The 23034-nt window shown below is 38.6% G+C and overlaps 1 protein-coding gene across 2 annotated transcripts in view; it reads left to right on the top strand.

The window, feature by feature from the left end:
- Positions 1–23034, top strand: part of bsnb (bassoon (presynaptic cytomatrix protein) b) — a 97066-nt gene that overhangs the window by 62335 nt on the left and 11697 nt on the right. The window contains exons 4-5 of one of the 2 annotated variants that reach the window (XM_059538311.1): positions 12961–13161; positions 13981–20232. In XM_059538311.1, coding sequence (XP_059394294.1) covers positions 12961–13161; positions 13981–20232 — 6453 coding nt within the window. Of the gene's footprint in view, positions 1–12960; positions 13396–13980; positions 20233–23034 lie in introns of both variants that reach the window. The other variant, XM_059538310.1, reaches the window with a different exon arrangement.

Genomic DNA, 23034 nt, shown 5'->3' with positions numbered 1-23034 from the left:
AAACGTACTTACAGGCTGTGAGTCAGAAGAGCCAGACTGTCATGCAAAGTTGGAATTGCCCACATTTATAGAAACACACATTCGATATTTGGGTTGAACTGTTCTGTAAGAGTGTTGATAATACAACTTAACCACTGATTTTTAGTCGTGTCCTCTTTTGGAAGACTAAACAAAGTAGTTTCGATTTCACAATGAAACACACTGCTTCTCAACAACATGGCGGCGGCAACAGCGAGAATAAAAGTTATGCTTCTTTATTTTCTTGAACATTTGGGTGTCGTTATGCAAATCTTCCCACATCGTGATGTAGACGTGTGTGGGCATGTTACAACAAGGTGTTTTAGGGGGGTGTGGATGACTTAACTTTTATAAAGAATATCTCTTTGGATTTGATACTTTAGTCTTTGCAACTTTACAGATGTTCTTTATACACCAAGAGCTTGTAACACTCCAAGGAGAAAGGAAAAATTTAAATTGCATCATATGACAACTTTAAGATCAACAGTTTTCTGCCAGATTAAAAGCTAGTTTGACAGACTTACATAACAGACATAAATATTCATATTGTAATTATACAGTTGGACTAATAAATTATCATAATTACATTATTTTTCTTAAATACTCTTTTTTTACAGTAAAATATTTTAGTAATTTTAGTAATTTCTAATTGTTTAATATGTATGTATTAAAAACAATAAGTATTGTCATTAATAGTAAAAGTAATAATAATGATAATTAGCAGCAAACCTGGAGGATTTTTAAAAATCACTTCGAATCTCACTTCAAATCACAATCCAATTTATCCTTTCTTGTTAATGCATTCAGTTTGTTATGGCATCATTGTATAATTATTTATTTTTTTGTTGTTGTGAAATGGCTGGCGAGCAAAGTGTGAGCCAGCCACAGAGGCAGCGGAGGCTGCTTTAAGGTGGCTCTGGATCAGGAGAGGAGAGCCATGGGGCAGGGTAGTGCTACCTGGACACAAGTCAGGACTTGATCAACCCCAGCTGGGTCGCCTGGGCTAGGGTGCCTGATTGTTGATAGAGCCGAAACACCCGATGACCCCAGGAAACATCACTGACGTTGTGTCCAGAAGCATCACTAGGTGATGCATGTTAAAAAAAGTTACAAGAAAAGTTGTCTGGGTTCTTGAGGTCTTAGCATAGCATGTGAATCTTAGCTATCTGTCTTGGATTCGGCCACTTATTTTGTACTTTTAGTTACTTTTTTGTCACTTTGTGCACAAAAAGTCTGTTTTCACTAAGAAAAGAAATGTTAAGGCAGTGACTATTTGCAATAGATGAAAATATATCATATTTTCTTAGCGATAGATGCTATTTACAGTGCAAATAATAATACAGTAGATTATATTTACATTGTTATAATAGCAGGATTTTCCATTTATATCTACTTCTTAATGGAAACAGTGGCAGTTATCTGCACCTCAGAATTGTAGTAAATTATAAAACAGTACACAACAATAACATATTGGGTGTAAATTATAATTTTAATTCAGATTATTAAATGGATGCCACTTCATTGGGAAATAACCCTACCTGATACCTTATTTTCAACTTATTGATTATTTTCTTAATTTTTATTGAAAATAAATGCCTTATCGATGTAATATGAGATTTGAAAATGCAGGAAAAAAGTTCGGCAAAATGCGGGTTTGGACCCCAAAAGACTGCGATATGTACTTTACCTACGCCACTGGAGCTGACATTTGACAGCCGTCTTTTGTAGTGTTGACTAGCCCAATCACACGTTGGTGGGCAGAATTAGTGAAAATAGCCTCTGCCAACAAGGCTAGTGTAAATAGACACTCGGAAATGTAAATGTACTAGTGTGTCAATTCCATAAGGGAAGACTAGTTGGTCTCTGTAAATTTGAGTTATTCAGAGTTAGACCAGAATGTGTCTGGATATACACTGAATGTATGTTGTAGATAAAAAAGACCATTCAAAAGTCTTATAGCTATACTTGAGTAGATAGTATAGTACACAGTTGATAGTATACACTTTGTGCATATGACCATAGTCATCCTGGGGAGAAAACACCAAACTGTTCTCTTGAATGCCATTGTATGGTGTGCAATTAAGATTTGTCTTCACTTGAATTAGCGGTCTGGTCAAACCCATTAAATAGTAGTGGGTGTCATAGACACAGTGCTGTATTCACTGATGCTCTTCTTACTTCATAATGACTTCCTGCAGGCATTTAGTCTTTTCTGACTTGATTGGCTGATGTTAATCACCTCAAATGTGATTGGCCATTTCAAATAGCTCCCGGTCACATTGACTGCTGTCTCCCGGCCAGCCCTGCATATCTCCTCATCAGACCTGCAGAGCAGTGAAAGAAGAAATGAGAGATAGATGCTGAGACACAATGAGATGATAGTGAAGGATGAAGAAATGAGAGGAGAGGAGAATGGGTGTGCCAAGTGAGGAAACAGATATCTGTAGAAATCTAGACTCATGACTGTGCACTCTTAAGGTTTGTCCAGAATAGTCCTGGACTTGCATCTTTTAAACTGGAGGGGAAAAAAATTGGTGCAATTAAACATTACATTTTACGAATTAAACATAAAACTGATTGACTGATTTTACATAAAACATAAATGTTCTTGTTACTAGAGGGAGCAATCATTCTTGCAGACCAAGTGCTTAAATGAACTTGTGACATTTAATTTGATAACTTCATTCCATCTGCCACAGTCAGGCCCGGGATTTTGTAGGTCAGCCTTGCAGTAGTGAATATATTACTGTTGTTGCTATCTATGACTGATAGTAGCAGCAGTCATTCATAGCACATTGTCTTCCATTTCACCTGACATATGAAATTAATTTAGTTGAAGAACAATTTCAGTTAAAATAGATGTTTCTTTGCACTTCTTTGATTCTCACTATAGAATTTTTGGTGGAAATTAAAGTTACTATGGTGTATTTTTGGTAAAGAAATGTACTATAAAGTCATTTGTATCTCACAGCAAGACAAAAAGTCCAGTGGATCAGTCTTTTGCCTGCTATGCTTTAACAAAAGCAGTTAAATTGACAGAGAAAAATAGTTCCTATGAGAGTAATCCTCGCCTTAGGCGCTTTAGCTTTATACACACAGGCCCTAATCTTACACTTTTCACATCAGTCCCTGTTCTCAGTGGGACATCGAATGAGATTTCCCACTGTCTTTTTGGCCAGGGAACATACTCTACGGAAGCAGACATTAACGCTTTGCCAAAGCATGTTGTATATGTGTCAACAAAGATGTTGACGTTTTCAACATGTAAGATTTTCATCAAATTCGACCATTACAGTAGTTGACATAAAAGTGAAAACTGACCATAGAAAACAATTATTTTGTGGCAATGCTGAGTAATGCAACATGTGGGATATGTGCATATGCATTTGGCAGATTCTTTTATCCAAAACAGCTTGAATTGCATTTTATTGAAGAAATAAAATATAAATAAATATAAAATAAACGAAAAAAATTGTTTTACATCTCATTATGTTTAATAGTATAACATTCATTGGAGTGACGTCCTGTGGTGATGGTGTAGCAGTACATTTTCTGGGATGTAATCTAAATGTTTTAGCTTTTTGTTTTGCTACTTACTGTGGCTATAGCAAATGTGCTGTAATTTGCGTCAGATATAAGCATCTGCTAAATGACAAATAGCCCAATGAAAATAAGCTAAGCACCTAGCGTCAGTGCCTGGATATTAGATATTTTCTCTGGCTGTCTAGAGTAAAATATGTTTGGGTTGAGAGTCGAATGCTCCAAGGTGTAGTCAAGACATCTGGGCTTCCACTCAGGTAATCAGAGAGCATTATGGGCCGTAGGAAGCTGCTATTCAGGGGAACAGTTTTCACACTGCACTTTCTTCATTACAGATAACATTTGATATGGTCTGCGGTGTGTTTGTTGTTATTGCCATTACACCTGGTCTGTCACCGAGCATCTGTGTGATTTCATTTTGAAAGGAGTGATGCAAAGCGACACAAGCCGTAAATAAAGAGTGCAAATACATGACCCTGAGAGGGACCAACAGTCCGTGCCCGCACCAGCTTAATCGCTGATGACAGCCTGTTATCCTGCAGCGACACGCGGGTGCTATTCAGGCCCGTTTGCATGTGTGTGATAGGGCTTCATTGTTATTTTAAAGTAGAGGTGGGCAGAACAAACACATATCACAGTATAGGTAATTCTACGCTATCATTCAAACGTTTAGAGTCAGTACTTAGTTTTTTTCTTTTACTTGTTTTTTTTTTTAATGAATGAAGGAGGAAGGATGTGACACTGAAAATGTTTAAATTTTTAATTTAAGGAATGAATTACATTTTAAAACATTTAAATAGAGCATGGTTATTTTAAATTGTTATAATACTTCAAAAAATGGTTATTTTTACTGTATTTTTCATAGATGCTTTTTTGAAACGTAGTGTTCCGGTAACCGGTAACTACAGATCACAAGGATTTTTTGGCTAGAAATAAATTATGCTTATCAGTATATAAAATGTTTATTGTTATATTTATTTGAATAATGTTAATGTATTAAATTTGTTGTGTATTTGCACATCTTTTTCACATTACTTCATGTTTCTTAGCCTTTCTCGTTTGTAAAAACAGTAAATCAGTTCTGGCCACTCGAATAAAGGATATCTACCAGTAAATGATAAATGGTATAGCAGAACTTGATTAACACATTTCTGTGTTAGTGCTTTGACAACCTTAAGTCAAATCTTTCCTTATTAACTAAAACTGCATAAATATTCATGTTATTTTTCCTTGTACATGTGGTGCTGGTCACATCAGCAGAAAAGGAATGCATTGTACAAAACAAGACGAGAGACATTATTAAAGGAATAGTTAACCTAAAATGAGTTTGTTGCTTAATCAAAACAGATTTGGAGAAATGTAGTATTACGTCACTTATGGATCCTCTACAGTGAATGGGTGTCGTCAACTGTCTGGACTTCATTGTTTTACGGCACCCATTCATTGTAGAGGATCTATTGGTGAGCAAGTGATGTAATGCTAAATCTCTCCAAATCTGTTCATGAACATCTTAGATGGCCTGAGGGTGATTGCATTTTCAGCTAATTTAAATTTTGGACTGAACTATTCTTTTGATATTTTCAGGTTGTCTTGTTTCTAATATCCAGACAGTTTCTCTCTTTCACAGTTTTGACTGGCCAGATAATAAATATAAAATCAGGGAGAATGCACTGCTTAAAGGAATAGTTCACCCCAAAATGGCATTTCTGTCATCATTTATTCTCCCTCATATTTCTCCAACCTGTATGACTTTCTTTCTTCACTGAAACACAAAAGGAGATGTTAGATAGTATATTAGGGACTGAGAGCCTCAGTCACCATTTACTTTTATTGCATTTCCCCCCACACAATGAAAGTGAATGATGATTGAGCCAGTCATTCTCTCTAACATCATCTTTTGGGCTTCGCAGAAGAAAGTGAAGTTGACATCAGTGAGTAAATTGACAGAATTTTCATTTTTGAGTGAACTATTCCTTTAATGCAAAAATCAAATATTTATTATATTAGATATATAATTGGGAGAATAATTAAAGCAGACAAAATCTCTTCAAGTCCTAACTGACTGCTCTCTCAGAAGTCCCTGCTTTCTATTCTTTTGCGTTGTGTAATATCACTGCTTATCTAAGGCTAATATACAGCAAAATCAATTATACCCACATGATCCAGAGTCTTTCTTTGCCTCAGGTGCTGCAGGAGCTTCAGTTGAGACTCTCCACATGCAGTAAGCAAATAATTCAGTTCTCACAGGTTTCTGCTGCAGTGAATGAATCCCAGTGCTCTTAATGGATAGTGAGGCGGTACAGGAGCAAACTACTGTAACATATGCATTGCAGTGCTTTTGCTCAGGTGGATGCCAGTGCACACGCAGATGGCTTTCTCTTTCTCTCTTTCCCACTTTTCTTTTCTCTGATGGAGTTTGAATAGGGGCTCTTTGAGTGCTTTTATGCTGCATGATCTTTCATTTCCTACTCTCGGTAATCCGGTGCAGGCTCAGACTCAGGGCAGCAGGCCCGGAGGATCTGTGTTGGTGTGTGTGTGTGTGTGCAGTGCCACGTGGCCCATTGAAGGAGTCCCACAGGATTAACCCACATATCTCTTAACTTGCCCTGCAAAACCATCCTGACACAGACACATGCACACACATGCGCACATAATCATACAGCAGAGCATGACAGATGAATGCACATGCATGTGAGAAACGTTCATAAATCAGTGCATAGGCTGATGGGAGTCCAGCAGTAAGGGTCAGGTATGTGACTTGTAGGGATGGTGAGTGGGTGTGTCTTAGCTGTTAATGAGCACTGACATTTCCTGTTTCAGCGTGAGTACCTGTGCCCAGTGGGCTGTCAGCAGGGATGGAAGCGTCCTGTAGAGAGATGTCAACAGGCGAATGGGAATTCTGGCAGAGTGGAGCGAGTGTGTGGACGGCGAGTATGAGCATGTGGTTGCACCTGTGCCCCAACGTGGAGGTGATTAAATGTGTAGTCGTTTGTGCTCTCTCTGGTGCCCTCCTCAGGGGAAACAAGGGAACCACAGCTGGCAGAGAATGGATTTCCTTCTGTAATATATTACTATACTCGCCCGGATTGAAGACGGTTTTATGCTTCTACAGAAATATAGAATTAGATTCCCTTTTTCTCCCCAAAAATGAGTAAAAAAAAGTATTCTTATTTTAGCCTATTAATACTTTATATATAAATATCAAGTTGCTGTTTATATATATATATCTTTAGTTTATATTATATTAATACATTTTTACCAAAGCATATATGCTGATAGACATCCAAATGTTCTTCAAGACCACTGTCATAGCATAATATTCACATTGTAAGGCACGGCAAGAGATGTAAAATGTCACATGGTTCCATCATGTACCACCATTGTTCCCATGAATGTCCATGCAAACACGCTAACTCTGTCATGTAACCGCAGCTCATGCTGATCTGCAGGTGTCTGGTCAGAGGGTGAGTCAGCACAACTCGCTGTGTGGATCAATCCGGCTAACCCTTTTTCTTTCCTGTAACCTGTGGAGAGGCATCTCTGATTGTTCTTTTAATGAACGCACAGTTTTATATTCCAGAGAGGAGTTCTAATTGGCTCATATCATCAAAAGTCATAATATACGCATTTAAAAAGAACAGACTTTTTGTTGTTTCACAAAAACTACATGTTCAGCTTAATTTTATTTTATATACACAATCATTCAAAAGATTGGGGGTTAGGTTCTTAATGTTTTTGAAAGAAGCCTCTTTTATTTGATCAAAAATACAGTAAAAATAGAAATATTGTGAAATATCATTACTATTTAAAATAACTGTTTTCTGTTATTTATTCCTGTGATGCAAAGCTGAATTTTCTGCATAATTACTCCAGTCTTCAGAGTCACATGATGCTCAAGAAACATTTCTTATTATTATCAACAGTTGTGCTGCTTAATATTTATCTGGAAAGCATGATACTTTTTTCAGAATTCTTTAATGAACAGAAAATAAAAAAATTACAACACTTATTGTAGCATCATAAATGTTATGATATTTATAATGATCAGGTTAATGCATACTTACTGAATACTAAGGCTGAGTATTAATTTCTTACTAAAAATCCCACTGATCACTGGTGCATTGCTATGGTGTTCTGGGTTCTAAGGTGTTGTCCTACAGGCCCTCGAAGTCTGTAATTTGTAGATATGGCTCACATCTCCTGATTTTTATAACCAGGCAAAAACCGTAAGTCAAATTGATTAGAAAAATAATAGAATGCCTCTCCTCAGCAACTGTCCACAAACTTTGTGGGATGAGTTACGCACTTTAGTTTAAAACTTGGGGGCAATAGTTTGTTCAAAATGCTTATGAGCAATAGTAGTGTCCACTAATTTAATATATATTTATTTAGATTTTCTTTAGACAGTCTGGCATGTTTCAATAGCTCTCTAATCTGATTTTTTTTAAAGTGTAATCTTATTTGAAGGTACTGTACTAAAGATATCCCTGATACTATCAAATTATGTTTAATTCTTTAAAAGACTCTGGAGCCTTTGCATAATTTTGAGGATTCTGGACATAATCACTGTCTGTATTTCTGATATAAAAAGCATTGCAGCCATCATGAGATTATGTTGTATTCACAGAAATGAGCTAATTTAATGTGTAGACTGTAGATGGCTCTGTTTGTCTGGAATAAATGTAGCATTTTGACTGAAAAGCTCAGACATTGTAATGTCACAGTCTCTAACTTTAATATGTACATGTAATTTATGCCTTTCTGTACACTTAACCAAAAAAGAAACACTATAATTACATTATTCTTTATTAAGCACACACTTCTTATCCTAATTGACTTCTTGTATGTTTTTTTTTCATAGACCATTCCTCTTAGAGCAAGGGCATAGTGGTTATAGCTCATAAATCATCCCTTCTGGGGTTTGAACCTATAACCTTCGAGCTACCAGCCTACATGAGTTACCACTAATCCATGCCACCCCAATGTCCTGCAATAACTGTAGTCTGACCAGCACAGTCCCTTAACATGATGACAACATTTACTGATGCATTACTAGTTGAAACTATATATATAAATAATTCTCTATTGAAATGTTTTACATTCTATTTATTTGAAGAAAAAATAAACTGCTAAAACTATTTACAGTTTTCTAGTCTGTACTGTATTGTAAGCACTCTCAGTATTGCCTTCATAAGAGGAATATTGTGTCCTTATTTATAAAGTTGCTTTGGATAAGTGTCTATAGAATGAACAAATGTAAATCTATTTTATCTAAAACTTTCCCTAAATGCAGTTATTCTCAGATCAGTGGCTACAAAAACAGAATTTTGCCATTCCAGCTCTCTTCCCTGTTTGGCCAAGTGCATTGATTTGTGATATGCACTTTTTATTGCCTGATTTGTCATTGCATGTGGTTGTAGAAAATGGAAAAATAAGGTATAGGCTATAAACAAATAGAATCCATTTCACATGGCAAGACAAATGCAACTCTTTTCAGTCAGTTGTGCAGACTACACAAAAATGCATCAGTTCTTGCTTTCAAAATCCTAAAAGCAAATCCTTCACAGCCTTAAACTGACATGTCTTCTTGCAGCAAGCAGCCTGGTAGAGGAAAAGTGTGAGTTTTTCTTGGATGTCGATATGAAAGAGAGACAAGAAACACCATGTGTGGAGATTTTGTCATTTGAGTGCTGTTGATATTTGTAGTGAAACATTCAGTGCTTGTCTTGCTTTATAATCTGTATAATCAATTCTAATAAACCTACCTAACTGCGATAAATTCTGCTTGTACACATAAAACATCCATACTTCTTTCTCTTGCTTTCTGTCCCCTCAATATCAGAGATTGATTATGAGTGTTTTTCCCATTGCGCACTGAGTTGCAGAGTTTTATGTAAAGCGCTACAAAGTCTAAGGCCTTACACCCACTTTCTCTTAAAGTAAATCTTTTAAGAGCTGTACACCTCTCTGCCCTTCACTGCGGAGTTTAAATGACTCTAAACTGATCTGCTAACACTTTGATCTCTCGCGTTTTCATTTTTCTACCTCTGTCTTTTTATTTGCTGAGCTGCGTGTAATGGTTTGTGAATAGGGACCAGTACTTGGCATGTTTTTGTAACAGGAGGGAGGATGCTTTAGAAAACAAACTTATCTATATGCTAATCATTAACAATGATCATTTGCATTTACATGAAGATATTTTTATAGGGGAGAAGAGTCATTTCAGTCTGAGAGATGTATAACATGTCTACTGAACATGAGTGGTGTGTAAAATTCAAGACGTTCCCTTTATAGTCAGTGAAGCTGTCTACACTGGAAGTGTTCATTGTGGTTTCACTTCTAGCAGAGCTTCATTTTCCCTGTCTATATTAAAATGATTCACTTACAAATGCCGTGTTACTATTGTGAGCATTGGGAGACTCAATCCATTGTGGTGAAGTATAAAGCAGCAGATTTAAACTTTTGCAGTGATTTATAAGGAAAGTGGTTTATATAACATTTGAAATTTATTAAATGCAAAGTTTATCCCAGAAAGCAAAGCAGTCAAGTCTGCACCTGCTTGATGGCAACATCGAAACACACTGTGAACTAGGAGCAAAAATCACAGACACAGACAGTAACACAGGTATGCAATTAGCTAATTCAGGTCCTGTGGATTAACTAAATAATGTTAGCAAACATTTATTGTTGTTCACAGTATGTAGTTAGATGCAATCTTAAGCATTATTTTACAAAGCAACTGTCCTTGCCTTGCTATTTTCTAAATACTTGAGTGCATTGGTATAAAGTTGAACCATGTTATTCTTTGGCATCCAATATGTCAGTAGAATTTTTGATAGTTACTGTAGATTGTTAAAATGTATATTGCTTCATTTAAACTATATACTTCTGATGCAGATACCTTTTTTATTAGTGATAATAAATATAGACTGAAGTTATTATTAAGGCTAAAATGCCTGAATTTAGCCCTTGAATTGTCTTGGCCTTGTAACTTGTGTCTTTTCCATCATTACCTGAGACTCAAAAGGTAAAACCTGAGATTTGACTTTGAGTTGTAAATCAAACAAGAATTGTCTGATTGTCTCATGTTCAGTAAGAGCTGACATTGCATCTGTGGTTTCCATTCTATCTGAAACTCACATGTACACAGAAAATACTAATTATTAACATTACTCTTGTTTTTTTTTCATTTTATTCTATTTCAGAGGCCTTTCCCACTTTATCTAACTATTAATAATTAACCTCTAAAGCCAAAGGTGCATACTTTCAGATTTTTGAATTCAAAAAAAGACTGTGTTTTAGAACTCAACCTTTCGTGTACATTCAGCCAGTCCAAATGAGTCACAGCTTTCACAAATCATTTTCCTTGAAATAACAGTTACAGTTTTTCTTGGGCTTTCTTCACAGGCACACACTACATTACTACCTTTGCTTTGTTCATTATGCTAAAAGCACACCTCAGAAATGACTACACTCACACAACGTCCCATTCCACTTCAACACACCATATAAAAAGCAGAAAGGCACAGATGGCAGAGCATTTTGGGAGCTTTGCACAAGCATTGAGTGAATGCTGCACCTGTTTATACAGTATTTAGCATCAGTGTGGAGCACTGGGGGGGTACGTAGAATCAAAAAGAAAAGGCGTCTGTCTCGCATGGCAGAACCTTTCCTTTTCTCAGCCTCTCCCCAGATTTCATCCTGACCCGCTCTAGCAGTCAAGCAAAGCTGTGCACGTACATTTTGTCTGAATTTTGTTAAAAGCAGAGCTGTTTACTTACCACAAAGAGCTTCTTTTTATACTCAACAGCTTGGCTTTGGAGATTTTAATGGCATAATTTGTATGAAGTTACAAGTAATACATCTAGGACTTATTACTATTGCCATTACTGTGTAGAACCCCAAAACTTTTTAACTTCAGCATTAAATTCTATATATTTCCACTTATGCATCCCAGTCATATCCCGGGAACAAAATATTATAGAAAAAGGTGGTGGTTGGTTTTTGTCTTTTGCCAGTAAGCAACCTCCTAGAAACAAAAGCAACTGCTTAGCAACCTACCAACACACCTTTAGATGAAGACTTCTATTTTGGGGCAGTTTACATAAGTGAGCAATTTCTGATGCAGTTTTGTGGTATGTTTGTGTATGCTTTGTGCACCAGAGATCAACAGCCCATGGAATTCTGTCCTGATCTACACTGATGCAACTGCTTGTACATCAACTTGAGTCACCAAACCTCAGTCACTGAATAGAAACAAAACCCAGCAAACAATTCCAAAAGGTATTGTGAAAGTATAGTAGTCTGACAGTAAAATCAAGAAGAGAGCAGCATATCAAATAAAAAAACAATCTCTTTCATATTTAGGACTAGGAGAACTGTTACTGTTAACAGTTAATGAGTCTCTGTTTGCTGTACTCATGAGACTCATTAAACTATGTGAGAACTTCTGTAGTCTCTTATAACAGTATATCTGAATGGTTTTGGTGTTCTTTCTTTTGAAATGATCTGTAGACCCAAGGCTGTGAAAGAGAATAACTTTTAGTAGTTGTTTTATTTTATGCTGTGGTACTATTTGCTGCTATATATGGTGCAATATATGGTGAATATTTTCTGTGATGATGCAGAAGGAATTACTGGCTCAATGCTTTAGTGAATTTTACAATAAAATTGCTAATGATTTTTACTTTATAGTTCATCTAGCAATGCAATTGTGTTTTATGAGATCATACTATCAGTGTATAACATTTTGTTTATCACTCTCTATGTAGTCATCTGTCCTAAATGTCAGTTTGCATATTCCTGGTGTGTTTTTTGGTATTTTGTATTTAGCAATTTTATATAGTGATTATAGATCACACACTGCACAGCAAGTATTTTCCACATGTATTTCTGAGCATTGTTCTAGAAATGAAAAGCTGATATGTGTTTCGTCCAATAATGTGTGAGGTTTTGATCTAAATGATAATTTTTATCTTAATAATCATATGGTTATAGTCTCACACTCCTAAAGCTTTGAATTAAAAGCTTTGTGATTTTGAATAAACAGGAGCCTCCTGCTGTGGATGGTATAAGCTATCATTCTGAGCTTGTGTGTCTTACTGGACTTAACAGAGGCTAAATAATTGTGTGTTAAAGGGTAGCTCTGAAGAGAGTCAGCAAGGCCTTTGAGAAAATGTCACAGTCTTGGCCAGGGCCCAATAATGCTTGCTTGCTTGGCTTGACCAAATCCCTTTTAAATTACAATAGTAGTGTGACAAAGGCAGAGAGAGTGCAAGTGAATGCCAGTAAGGGCGAGTGATGTAATCTGAATATTGACACTTCAACTTGATTACAGTTTTTTTCCCCTTTATATCGCAATTATTTCCATGTACTTATTATATGTTTTCCTTTCATTTTCAGAAGAAAGAATGGCTGTGTTTGACATGCCAGACCCACAGAGCAATGTCAGAAAGCTTAGGGGATATTCCCCCTCCTGTGCCATCATCCGTTGGATCTCCACGACTACTAGGCCCAGCCAATCAACAACAGCAGCGAGGGTCTAGCCAGCAAGCTACGCTGAGACCTACCAGCCCTCAGCAGCAAAAGCCACCTGGTGCCCAAGTAAGTGGTCCTTTTTCTCCGGTAAAGCAAGGGGCCCCACAATCCAAGGGCCCCTCTCAACAATTTCCTGCAACTAAGGCTGAGACAGAAAAACAAGATCAAGGCATTAACAAGAAACAAGCTATGTCCAAAACAGAAAAAGAGGGGGACATCAAAGCAACGTCTAAAAAGGGAACATCGGATAAAAAAGATGAGAAGAAAAGTAGTGGCAAGCAGAAATCTAAACATGATGACGTGAGTGGCCCTCCATGTCCTCATCACCACTGTCTTTATCCTTCATAACAGATCACTTCAGCATTATATGATGGGACTGTTATATGTTGAATAATATAACCAATGTCATCTGTACTCAAAAACGGGGTAAACAATTTACAGTCTCAGTGGCTAATCACTATTTCCAGTGCCTGATGGTTACACAAGCACAGTTATGAGTCAACATCATTTGTAAACTTTGTCTTATCAATTACAAAGAACTGAAGTTACAAATAGCCTTATGTAACCATTTAATGTGACATACACTATAAGTATTTCCAGAGTTATCATGTGTTAACATATGCATGCCATGTTTATTTACATCATTAACTAGTATTATTTATTACATTAATTACAATTTTCAGGATAATCAGGATTTAGATTCACTTTTGACCTCATCACCTCCAGGTTTTGCATGCTTGCCTAATGTGTGCCATTTGCATGTTTTGTATATTGTGCTTAATAAACTTTCAATGTTTTATATGTTAGTCGACTTTATAAATATTTCAGTATAATTTAAATGATCATATGACCTATGACCTAATGCAGTGTCATCTGCATTTACAGGATTCCAACAAGTCCAGCACACAGAGTCTGAGTGATACAGGCTACTCCTCTGATGGTATATCCAGCTCCCAGAGTGAGATTACTGGCCTGATCCAAGAGGACTCTATGAAGCTCAGTGAGAGGGGGATTTCTGACCAACGCAGCCCCCCAAGTCCATCTGAACTAACAAAACTGGAAAGTTCAATGCGACCTCTGTTGGAGTCACATACAGCCACTGACCAAGGACAGCATCGTGATGGAAGAAACACAGCAGAACAGCAGAGACCTCGATCTCTGTCTATAACACAAGATCAGGAATATGAGTCTGATGAGGAAGCATCGGATGATCTCAGTTGTAAATTAAGACATGATTATGTGGAAGACAGTAGTGAAAGTGGCCTTTCTCCATTACCACCCCGACAGAAGAAATCACAGAAAAACCTGACTGATGAGGAGTTCATGAGGAGACAGATTCTGGAAATGAGTGCAGATGAGGAAGACACAGCAGATGTTGAGGGCCACATGAAGACAAAAAGGAGCCATAAACATAGCGGGGATCTAGGAAAAGAGAGACGTCGCCTGACACAGCAATCTAGCAGTTTTGAAGAAGACACTAAAAGCACTGATAGCTACAAATCGGGTGAAGCGGATGACATGATGGCCTCACAAGGTGGTCTGAGACGATTTAAAACTATTGAACTGAATAATACAAATAGCTATAATCGTGACATGGAACTCAGCACAGATCAAGACCTCAGGGAGCCTGAGCTTGAGATGGAAAGCCTTACTGGGTCACCTGAAGAAAGGTCAAGGGGAGAATACTCATCAACCCTCCCTGCAACCACACCAAGCTATACCTCTGGAACTTCTCCAACCTCTGTGTCATCAATGGAAGATGATAGTGATAGCAGTCCTAGCAGACGACAAAGGCTTGAGGAAGCAAAGCAGCAAAGAAAAGCAAGGCATCGATCCCATGGTCCATTATTGCCCACCATTGAGGACTCCTCAGAAGAAGACGAGTTGCGAGAAGAAGAGGAACTTCTGAGAGAGCAGGAGAAAATGAGAGACTTAGAGCAGCAAAGGATTCGCAGTACAGCCAGAAAAACTAAAAGGGACAAAGAGGAACTGAGGGCACAGAGACGCAGAGAGAGATCAAAGACACCTCCTAGTAACCTTTCACCCATTGAAGATGCATCACCAACAGAGGAACTCAGACAAGCTGCTGAAATGGAAGAACTACATAGATCATCCTGCTCAGAATACTCTCCCTCCATGGATTCAGAAGCTGAAGGATTTGAAATGGGTTCAAAGCTGTACAAGTCTGGCAGTGAATATAATCTACCTACATTTATGTCTTTGTACTCTCCAACAGAAAAAAATTCTGCTGTCTCTCCATCTGCGGCAGAGAAATCATTAAAAAGTGCTGAAGAGGTTTATGAGGAAATGATGCGAAAAGCAGAGATGATGCAAAAGCAGCAACGTGCACCAGGAAGACAAGGACAACAAAACCAGGAAAGACTCCTTCAGACAGACAAGAAACATCATCTGGATTCTGGAACAAATTCTTTGAGTCCAGGTACAAGTCCTACCCAGATCGCAGCTCCAGTTTCATTCTCTGGAAATGATCCTTCAGGAAGAGGAACACAAAGAGTGCATGCTACACAACAAAGTCAAGTTATAATGAGCAACCAAACCTCCAAAGGAGGCCATGTAACTGGCTCCCCACAGTCTCAAGTTAGGCAGCCTGCTGCTACACAGCCTCAAGGAAGACCTGGTGTTCAGGGGAAAGTACAGGGTCAAGTGCCGGATCCTGGATCCTCCTCCTTAACATCAAAGATGTTCTCATATCTTAAAGGCTCAAGTCCTTCCACATCCCCTTCTACTTCTCCAACACAAAGTCCAACACGTGGCCCTGCACCTTGTACAACTTCTACAGTGGCACCTACTCAGACCTCTCAGCTCCATCATAGAGCTGGGGCACCACGTCTTTCAAGACAGCAGTCCTCCCAAGATTCCCCTGTTATGGTGATTACATTGGGATCAGGAACTAGCAGTCAAACCAAACCAGTGACAGTGAATTCCTCCACCTCACCTTTATCCTCACCAACAAAAGACATCCAACAGACAATTTATCAGACTCAACATGCAACAACAAATTCAACCACGTCACCAAAGAAATATCCACCTCACCCATCACCTCAACATAGCTCGCAAAGGACACAGATATCAGAAAGAGTTGGCGTGGCTGTGAGCACTGCCACCTCTGCTGGTTCCCAAAGTAGTGGATCTCTTTCAGTGGGAAATATATCCTTGTGTAGAATCTCCACAGTACCTGGTACCTCAAGAGTTGTAGAGCAAAGCACAGTTGGTCCAGGTAGTAATATAGTGGATCTGAGAGCACCAATAAAGCCTGCCCCAATTATCATGACAGACCATGGTATGGACTTAACATCTCTAGCTTCTGATACACGTCGATATTCACTTGATGCAGAAACACCACCAAGCCGTCACACTGCTGTACAACCTCTTATTATGAATCTAAATGCACAGGCTCTACCCCAGGTGTCAATAACTACACCAACAACTGTAAGTGTGACTGTGGCAGCATCCATGTTTATATCACAGCCAAAACAACCAGTCGTTTATGGAGATCCTTTACAAAATAGAGTCGACTTTGGCCAAGGAGTTGGATCTGCAGTCTGTCTGACCCAGACCAGGCCAATTATCACAGATCCATCCATTCCAAAAATTGATGCTTGTCTGGAAAATTTAGGCATTCAACAGCAGCAACTTCAGAAGCAGCAACAGAAGCTTCAGCAGCAACAAGAGCTCCTTGAGCAACAGCTCCAGCAGCATCAACAAAATGCATCTTTTGCTCGGTACAACTTAGCTAATCAAGTTCAGCCAATATTGTTGAAGAAGGACTTGGTGGTAAGCCAGAACACTGGTGGAGGGACCCAAACAGTAGTTAGCTCTATTCCCAAAATATCTCCTCTACCTCCACCACCATTATCATGCTCTGCGTCTACCACCCCTACACTTGGTCATGACATATATGGTGGGGTGGCTTTGGAACTAAAGAATAAGACTGCTGTAATGAATCTCTCCACAGGAAAGCCACAGGTAATGATGGTGCAGTTGGATGAGAATAGCACTCAAGGAGGTGCAGTGACCCAGCTTGTTAAAAGAGAGGAGCCGCCTCCGCCAGTAGAAGTTCTAGATTTTACTGGACAGATTAAACCAGAGAATCAGTTAGCGTGCTGTGACGTTGTATACAATTTGCCATTTGCAAGTAGTTGCACAGCTCCTTTTGCTCAGAGAGATAAAACAGCACTATCAGATCCTTCTGCTGAGCCATCCCAAGCTCCTGGGCAGCAAAGCCAACCTGGAAAAGATGTTTACCAAACAGTAAACATACAAGCATCTGCTGATGAACGCAAATCTTTTACCATGCCTCCTCCAGGACGACTTCCACCATCAGTGTCAGACAACAATTTAGCGGATTCAAGTATCCAATATCATCAGAGGACTGACCCTGGGGACCTAGCAGTGGATTTAAGCACCATGAAGCAGGCCTATGAGGCAGGATACCTTGGAATGGGTGCCCAGTATGGATCTTACACAGATCTACGACATCAAGGAGGTGATTCAGCTCCACCATTACCTTTACGAAGATATGGCTCATTGTCCAATATAAATGCAGAGAATAGTTATCTTTCACGTGATCTTGGTGGTTTTCAAGAATCCAATCTTGCACAGTATAGTGCCACTACAGCCAGAGAGATTAGCAGAATGTGTGCTGCTCTTAACTCCATGGAGCAGTTTGGTAGCCGCTATACCAGTAATCCTGAGCTTCTGCAATATAGTGCTGGGAGAGCAGGCCCTGCAGGAAGACTTAATTTTCAACAAGGCCTAGAATCTATTAGATCCAATTTCTTGTATGGTCCTGAAGGCAGACCAATAGTACATGGTCAGACACTTACAAATTTAATCAATGCTAGACAAGCTAGCCTAAGGTCTTTGTATCCCCCTGCTGTAAGGACAGCTGATGGCATGATATATTCTACTATCAACACCCCAATAGCCTCCACCCTGCCAATCACCACCCAGCCTGCCCCTGTTCTCAATCCCATGTTAAGAGGAGTATACGGATCTTACCCTACAGCCAGTGTAACTGCTGTACCTCTGGCTAGCCTCACCAGGTTGCCTCAGGTCACCCCAAGAATGCCTCTTAATGCCCAAGGACCTTACAGATATCCTCCTCCAAATCGATTTTCAGTAACAGCTCCAGATACTTTATCAGGAAGTGTTCCACATTCTAGTACATCCGAGGAAGCTCCAGTTTATCTGGGAAAGCCTACAGCACCTGGCACTATGTCAACAACTGCATCACCTAAAACTGGTCAACCTATTTCAAATTTGGGTCTGCAAGGTGTACAACCAGCTGGTACAGAGCCAGTTCAATCAGTTGGAAATGAACAGGCTGCCTTGTCTCATATTTCAGTAGAAGGTACTACAACTCAACTCCCAATACAGCCCCAAACTCAACCACAGTCATTCATCAAAAGTCAGGAACAAACTCAAAGCCAGCCACAGACACAACCTCAAAAACTGAGAGTGCCACAAAAACATTCCCAGGCAATTACTAGAGTTTTTTCAGATGCATTTGGCAGTACCACTATAACCACATCTGCTAATATTGAGAGGGAAAAAGAAGAGGAACGATTGCGACTACAACAGGAGCAGCTCTTGCATCTAGAGCGAGAACGTGTTGAGTTAGAGAAATTGCGTCAGCTACGTTTACAAGAGGAGTTGGAGAGGGACCGCATGGAACTCCAGAGGCACCGAGAGAAAGAACATCTGCTCATGCAGAGGGAGATACAAGAGCTACAGACAATCAAGCAGCAGGTTATTCAACAGCAACAAGCTGAAAGGGAAACCCAGCTTGTGATGCAAAGAGAGCAGTTGGCACAGCAAAGGATGCAGCTAGACCAAATTCAGTCCCTACAACAGCAACTCCAGCAGCAGCTTGAAGACCAAAAGAGGCAGAAAAAAGCAGCAATTGAAGTAGCAGCAGCAGAGGCTGCAGCTGCTTCGGCGGCGGCTGCAGCAGCAGCTACGACAGCTCAAGGGGCTATTCAAGGTGTAATGGCTGGTGGAACGACACCTCAAACTATCTCAATTATCTATGATCAGAGTGGTAGAATTATTCCACAAGATGGCCAGAGTGTGCAGATCTTGCCATGTGCTGATGGGCAGGTGGTCCAGGCTGTAGTGTCCACTAGGCCTTTGCCCAGCTCTTCTTCAGAGATGTCTCTTAAAAATAGTGAAGATCAGGGTGATGGTCGGATTATGAAGAAACAAAACTCTATGCCTCGTTTGAGGAATGGGTCAGAGGATGAGTCATGCAAGAGAATTGCAGATTGCAGTGTCCAAACTGATGATGAAGACACAGAGGATAAACTCACGTCTCGTCGCCGTAGAACTAGACGTATAGCTGACTGCAGTGTTCAGACAGATGAAGAAGACCAAGGTGAGTGGGACAGTCAACCAATACGCCGCAGACGTTCAAGATACTCCAAGCACTCTGAACCAACTGCAGAGACTAAGAGTGATGCATCTAAATCTAGCATTGCCATTCAGACCACTAATGACTCCTCATGTCAGACTGAGTCAGACCAGTTGGGTAGAATCTCTCCAGCCATTCACATAACCATGGCTGAAACATCAAAGGTTGAACTTCTTCACTACATATCTGCTCCAGAAAGAACCCATAAGGGAGAGAGTTTAGCCTGTCAAACTGATCCAGAGGCACAATCCCAAGGAGTTGTTGCTCCTCAGCTTAGTGTTCCTACTACGGTTAGTCCCTATTCCACTAGTCTGCAATTAGTTGGTGCCATGCCAACCAAGTTTGAAAGGAGAAAGCCAGATCCATTAGATATTGGATACCAGCAAGCTCAGCAGCAAAATGAATCTCCTTTCCGTCAGCCTCCCAAATCTCCACAAGTGCTGTACTCTCCAGTGTCTCCGTTGTCTCCCCATCGTATGTTGGAGACTACCTTTACTTCCAGTGAGAAGCTTAACAAGGCACATGTGACTCCCCAACAAAAAGCCTTCACTGCAGAGTCACCACAAAGGCATCAGACTATTCCGAGGCCCATAAAAAGTGTTCAGCGGTCCATGTCAGATCCTAAGCCTCTCAGTCCAACATCAGAGGACCCAGCCAAGACCAAGTTCTCCTTATACCAAAGTCAAACCAGCCCAGCAAGCCAGGTATGGAATCATTACAATTACTTGCAAAAAACGTAATTACTATACAGTTTTCTTTTGTTGGCTTTAAAACTACAGCTTGTAAATATTAATTTCAGACAATTCCATTCCCATTATTACTGTATTTATATGCAGTGATATATTAATTGCATAAACTAGTGGTCGACTGATATTGTTTTTTTGACAGCCGATACCGATATCTGACAGGGGAGGCGATATCCAATATAAAGTGGACACACACACACACACACACACACACACACACACACACACACACACACACACAGACACACACACACACACACACATTTATATATATATATATATATATATATTAGGGCTGGTAAGCGATTAAATTTTTTTATCTAATTAATAACGTGATGTTGTGATTAATTAATCTAATTTATCGCACATCAAATTTGGAGAAATTACTCTGAAAAGATCATTTAAAGTCATTGTTGTACAAAAAGTAGGTTCAGCAAAAAATAACTTGTTTGATCAAATTTATTACATATAGTCTTTTGGACCATGTGAGTAAATGATGACAGAATTGTCATTTTTGGTTGGGTGAATTATAACTTTAATAATTTATTTTCTTACTTTTATTATTATTACTATGAAAATATTAAATTATTTCTTTAATGAAATTCTACTATAAAAAATAAACTAAAACTGCCAGTAGGTGGTGGTAAATGTCTTAATGATTAAGTCATCAAGTCATTTATTCATTCATTTGATTCGTTCAAATGGCTGATTCATTCAGGAGTGAAGTGAATGGTTCTTTATGAATGGTTCATTTAATCATTAGGCTTGTTTGACTTGAAGCGGATCGTCACCGGTGTGTGACATCAAGTATTGCAAGAGCTTAGAGAGCAGACAACTTCTTCTGCTTTTGAATCCCTCACACTGTACTTTGATGTCATACACCGATCGGTCTGTGCAGTGCCACTTCAAAGCCAGCGCAAATATGACCAATGGTTAAACGTGCCAAATGGTTCGCCAAATTCGTTCAAAACGTGGGTTAAGAAATGAAATGACGCTGTGGGTTGCTTGAGGATGAACAGTTCTGATTTGTCTTTATATATTGGTTGGCAAACTTTAGCAAAACAGACAACATTGTGTCTAAAATAACACAATATTAACTACTTAATGAACTGTTGTATAAGATGAGTATCACATTTGCATTTGTATGATAATGCACTTAGCCTACAGCTCGTGTGATTTTTCTTAAACAGGGGCATTTTGCCCCATATCTTGAATTTAAGGGGTATTTTCTAGGTTGCATCACTCCATCACTGCCTCATATTAGTCATCAGTCGACTGTATGAAATGGCAGATAATCCACATAGGTCTGGGGCGGGGGAAAGTGCGTTAAATGTTTTAATTATTTTAACACGTTATTTTTCTCCATAATTAGTTAATCTAGTGCATTAGGAATCATATTTTTCAAATAAAGCCAGGGTAACACTCATTTTACATACAGCACACAGAGAAAATGACATGAATATGGCAGTGGGCAAAGGTATAAAACGCAGCATAATTTTAAATAACGAGTTTAAAGTTTAAAGCGTTCAATTCACATGGACCAAACGTCATGCAAGCAATCATGCTGGATAAAAATGCACACTTAACAGCTCTCACAGCTGGATTCGACTAAGTTTTCAAGGTTTGTGAAATCAAATGTTCATTAGCCATTCAGAAATTTGTTTAAATGATATAAATGCATATTTGCTTAATGCTGACGGCAAACAAGAGAGTATTATAATGTTTGCCTATTACTAATAATATAAAAGCCATCATAATAATACTTTTTTGTATACATTAATTTCTTTGTTTAACCGTTCTATCTGATTATTAGACAGACTTCTATCCGTATTAGACAGAACTGACAGTAAACGAGAGGGAGGGTGAGAGCACTGCGCGCTCAGGCTCTGGCGTTACCAGCGCTGTCAAAATAAAAGTCTGGCCCTGCCTCAAACACACAGGCCAAGCAGAAAAACTTATCGGCCGATGCCGATTTTTGCCATTTTTCAGCCTTGGTGGGATATCAGTCAACCACTAGTATAGACTTTAATACTCTTGGTAAACAATTGGACAGCACCAAACCTATCTGTTCACATGAAAAGCAACATAAATAAAATATTATAAAATAAATATTAGGGCTGCACGATTATGACAAGAATCATAATTGTTGATTATTCCCTTGAAATTGTAATTGTGATTATAATTTATGATTATCACAATTTACATTGAATGATGTTTATACCATTGTTATCGTTTGATGCAACTGCATGACATATTTTTATATGAAAATAAACTAAATAAGCTGAAAACACTCAAATGTCAACTATACATTTAACTGATTTCTTCTTTAAATTATAAAAAAGTAAAAATATGAATGGTATTATAATGTTATACTAAAACTAAAATTAAAATAATGGGAAAAACCCTTAAGATAACAAGTAGAAAGTGAAGAACACATTTTAAGCACGCAGAATGACATAAGTGGACTTTGAATGATTAATTGCCGCATTGAACGAATACGTAGTTGTGCCATTCATAATTGTAAACGTGATTAGTCAGCAGCTTGTCAGCAGCTGGTCAGAGAGGTCTGAGTCTTGCATTCTCAGTTTGTTTAACTGAATTTCTTTAATGGATTATCAAAGTTCACATTACTGTAGGTATACAGATGTTATTTTTATGTCTATGTCTTGTAAACTGAAAACAAATTTATGTTTTAACACTAAAATATTAGGTACACAAAAATTATTTCATCTAAATAGGATTGTAGCCATTTGTATCCAT

Source organism: Carassius carassius, chromosome 44, assembly GCF_963082965.1.
Source record: "Carassius carassius chromosome 44, fCarCar2.1, whole genome shotgun sequence".
Taxonomy (NCBI): domain Eukaryota; kingdom Metazoa; phylum Chordata; class Actinopteri; order Cypriniformes; family Cyprinidae; genus Carassius; species Carassius carassius.
The sequence above is the reverse complement of the archived record's forward strand: the minus strand, read 5'-3'. Positions and strand labels throughout refer to the sequence as shown.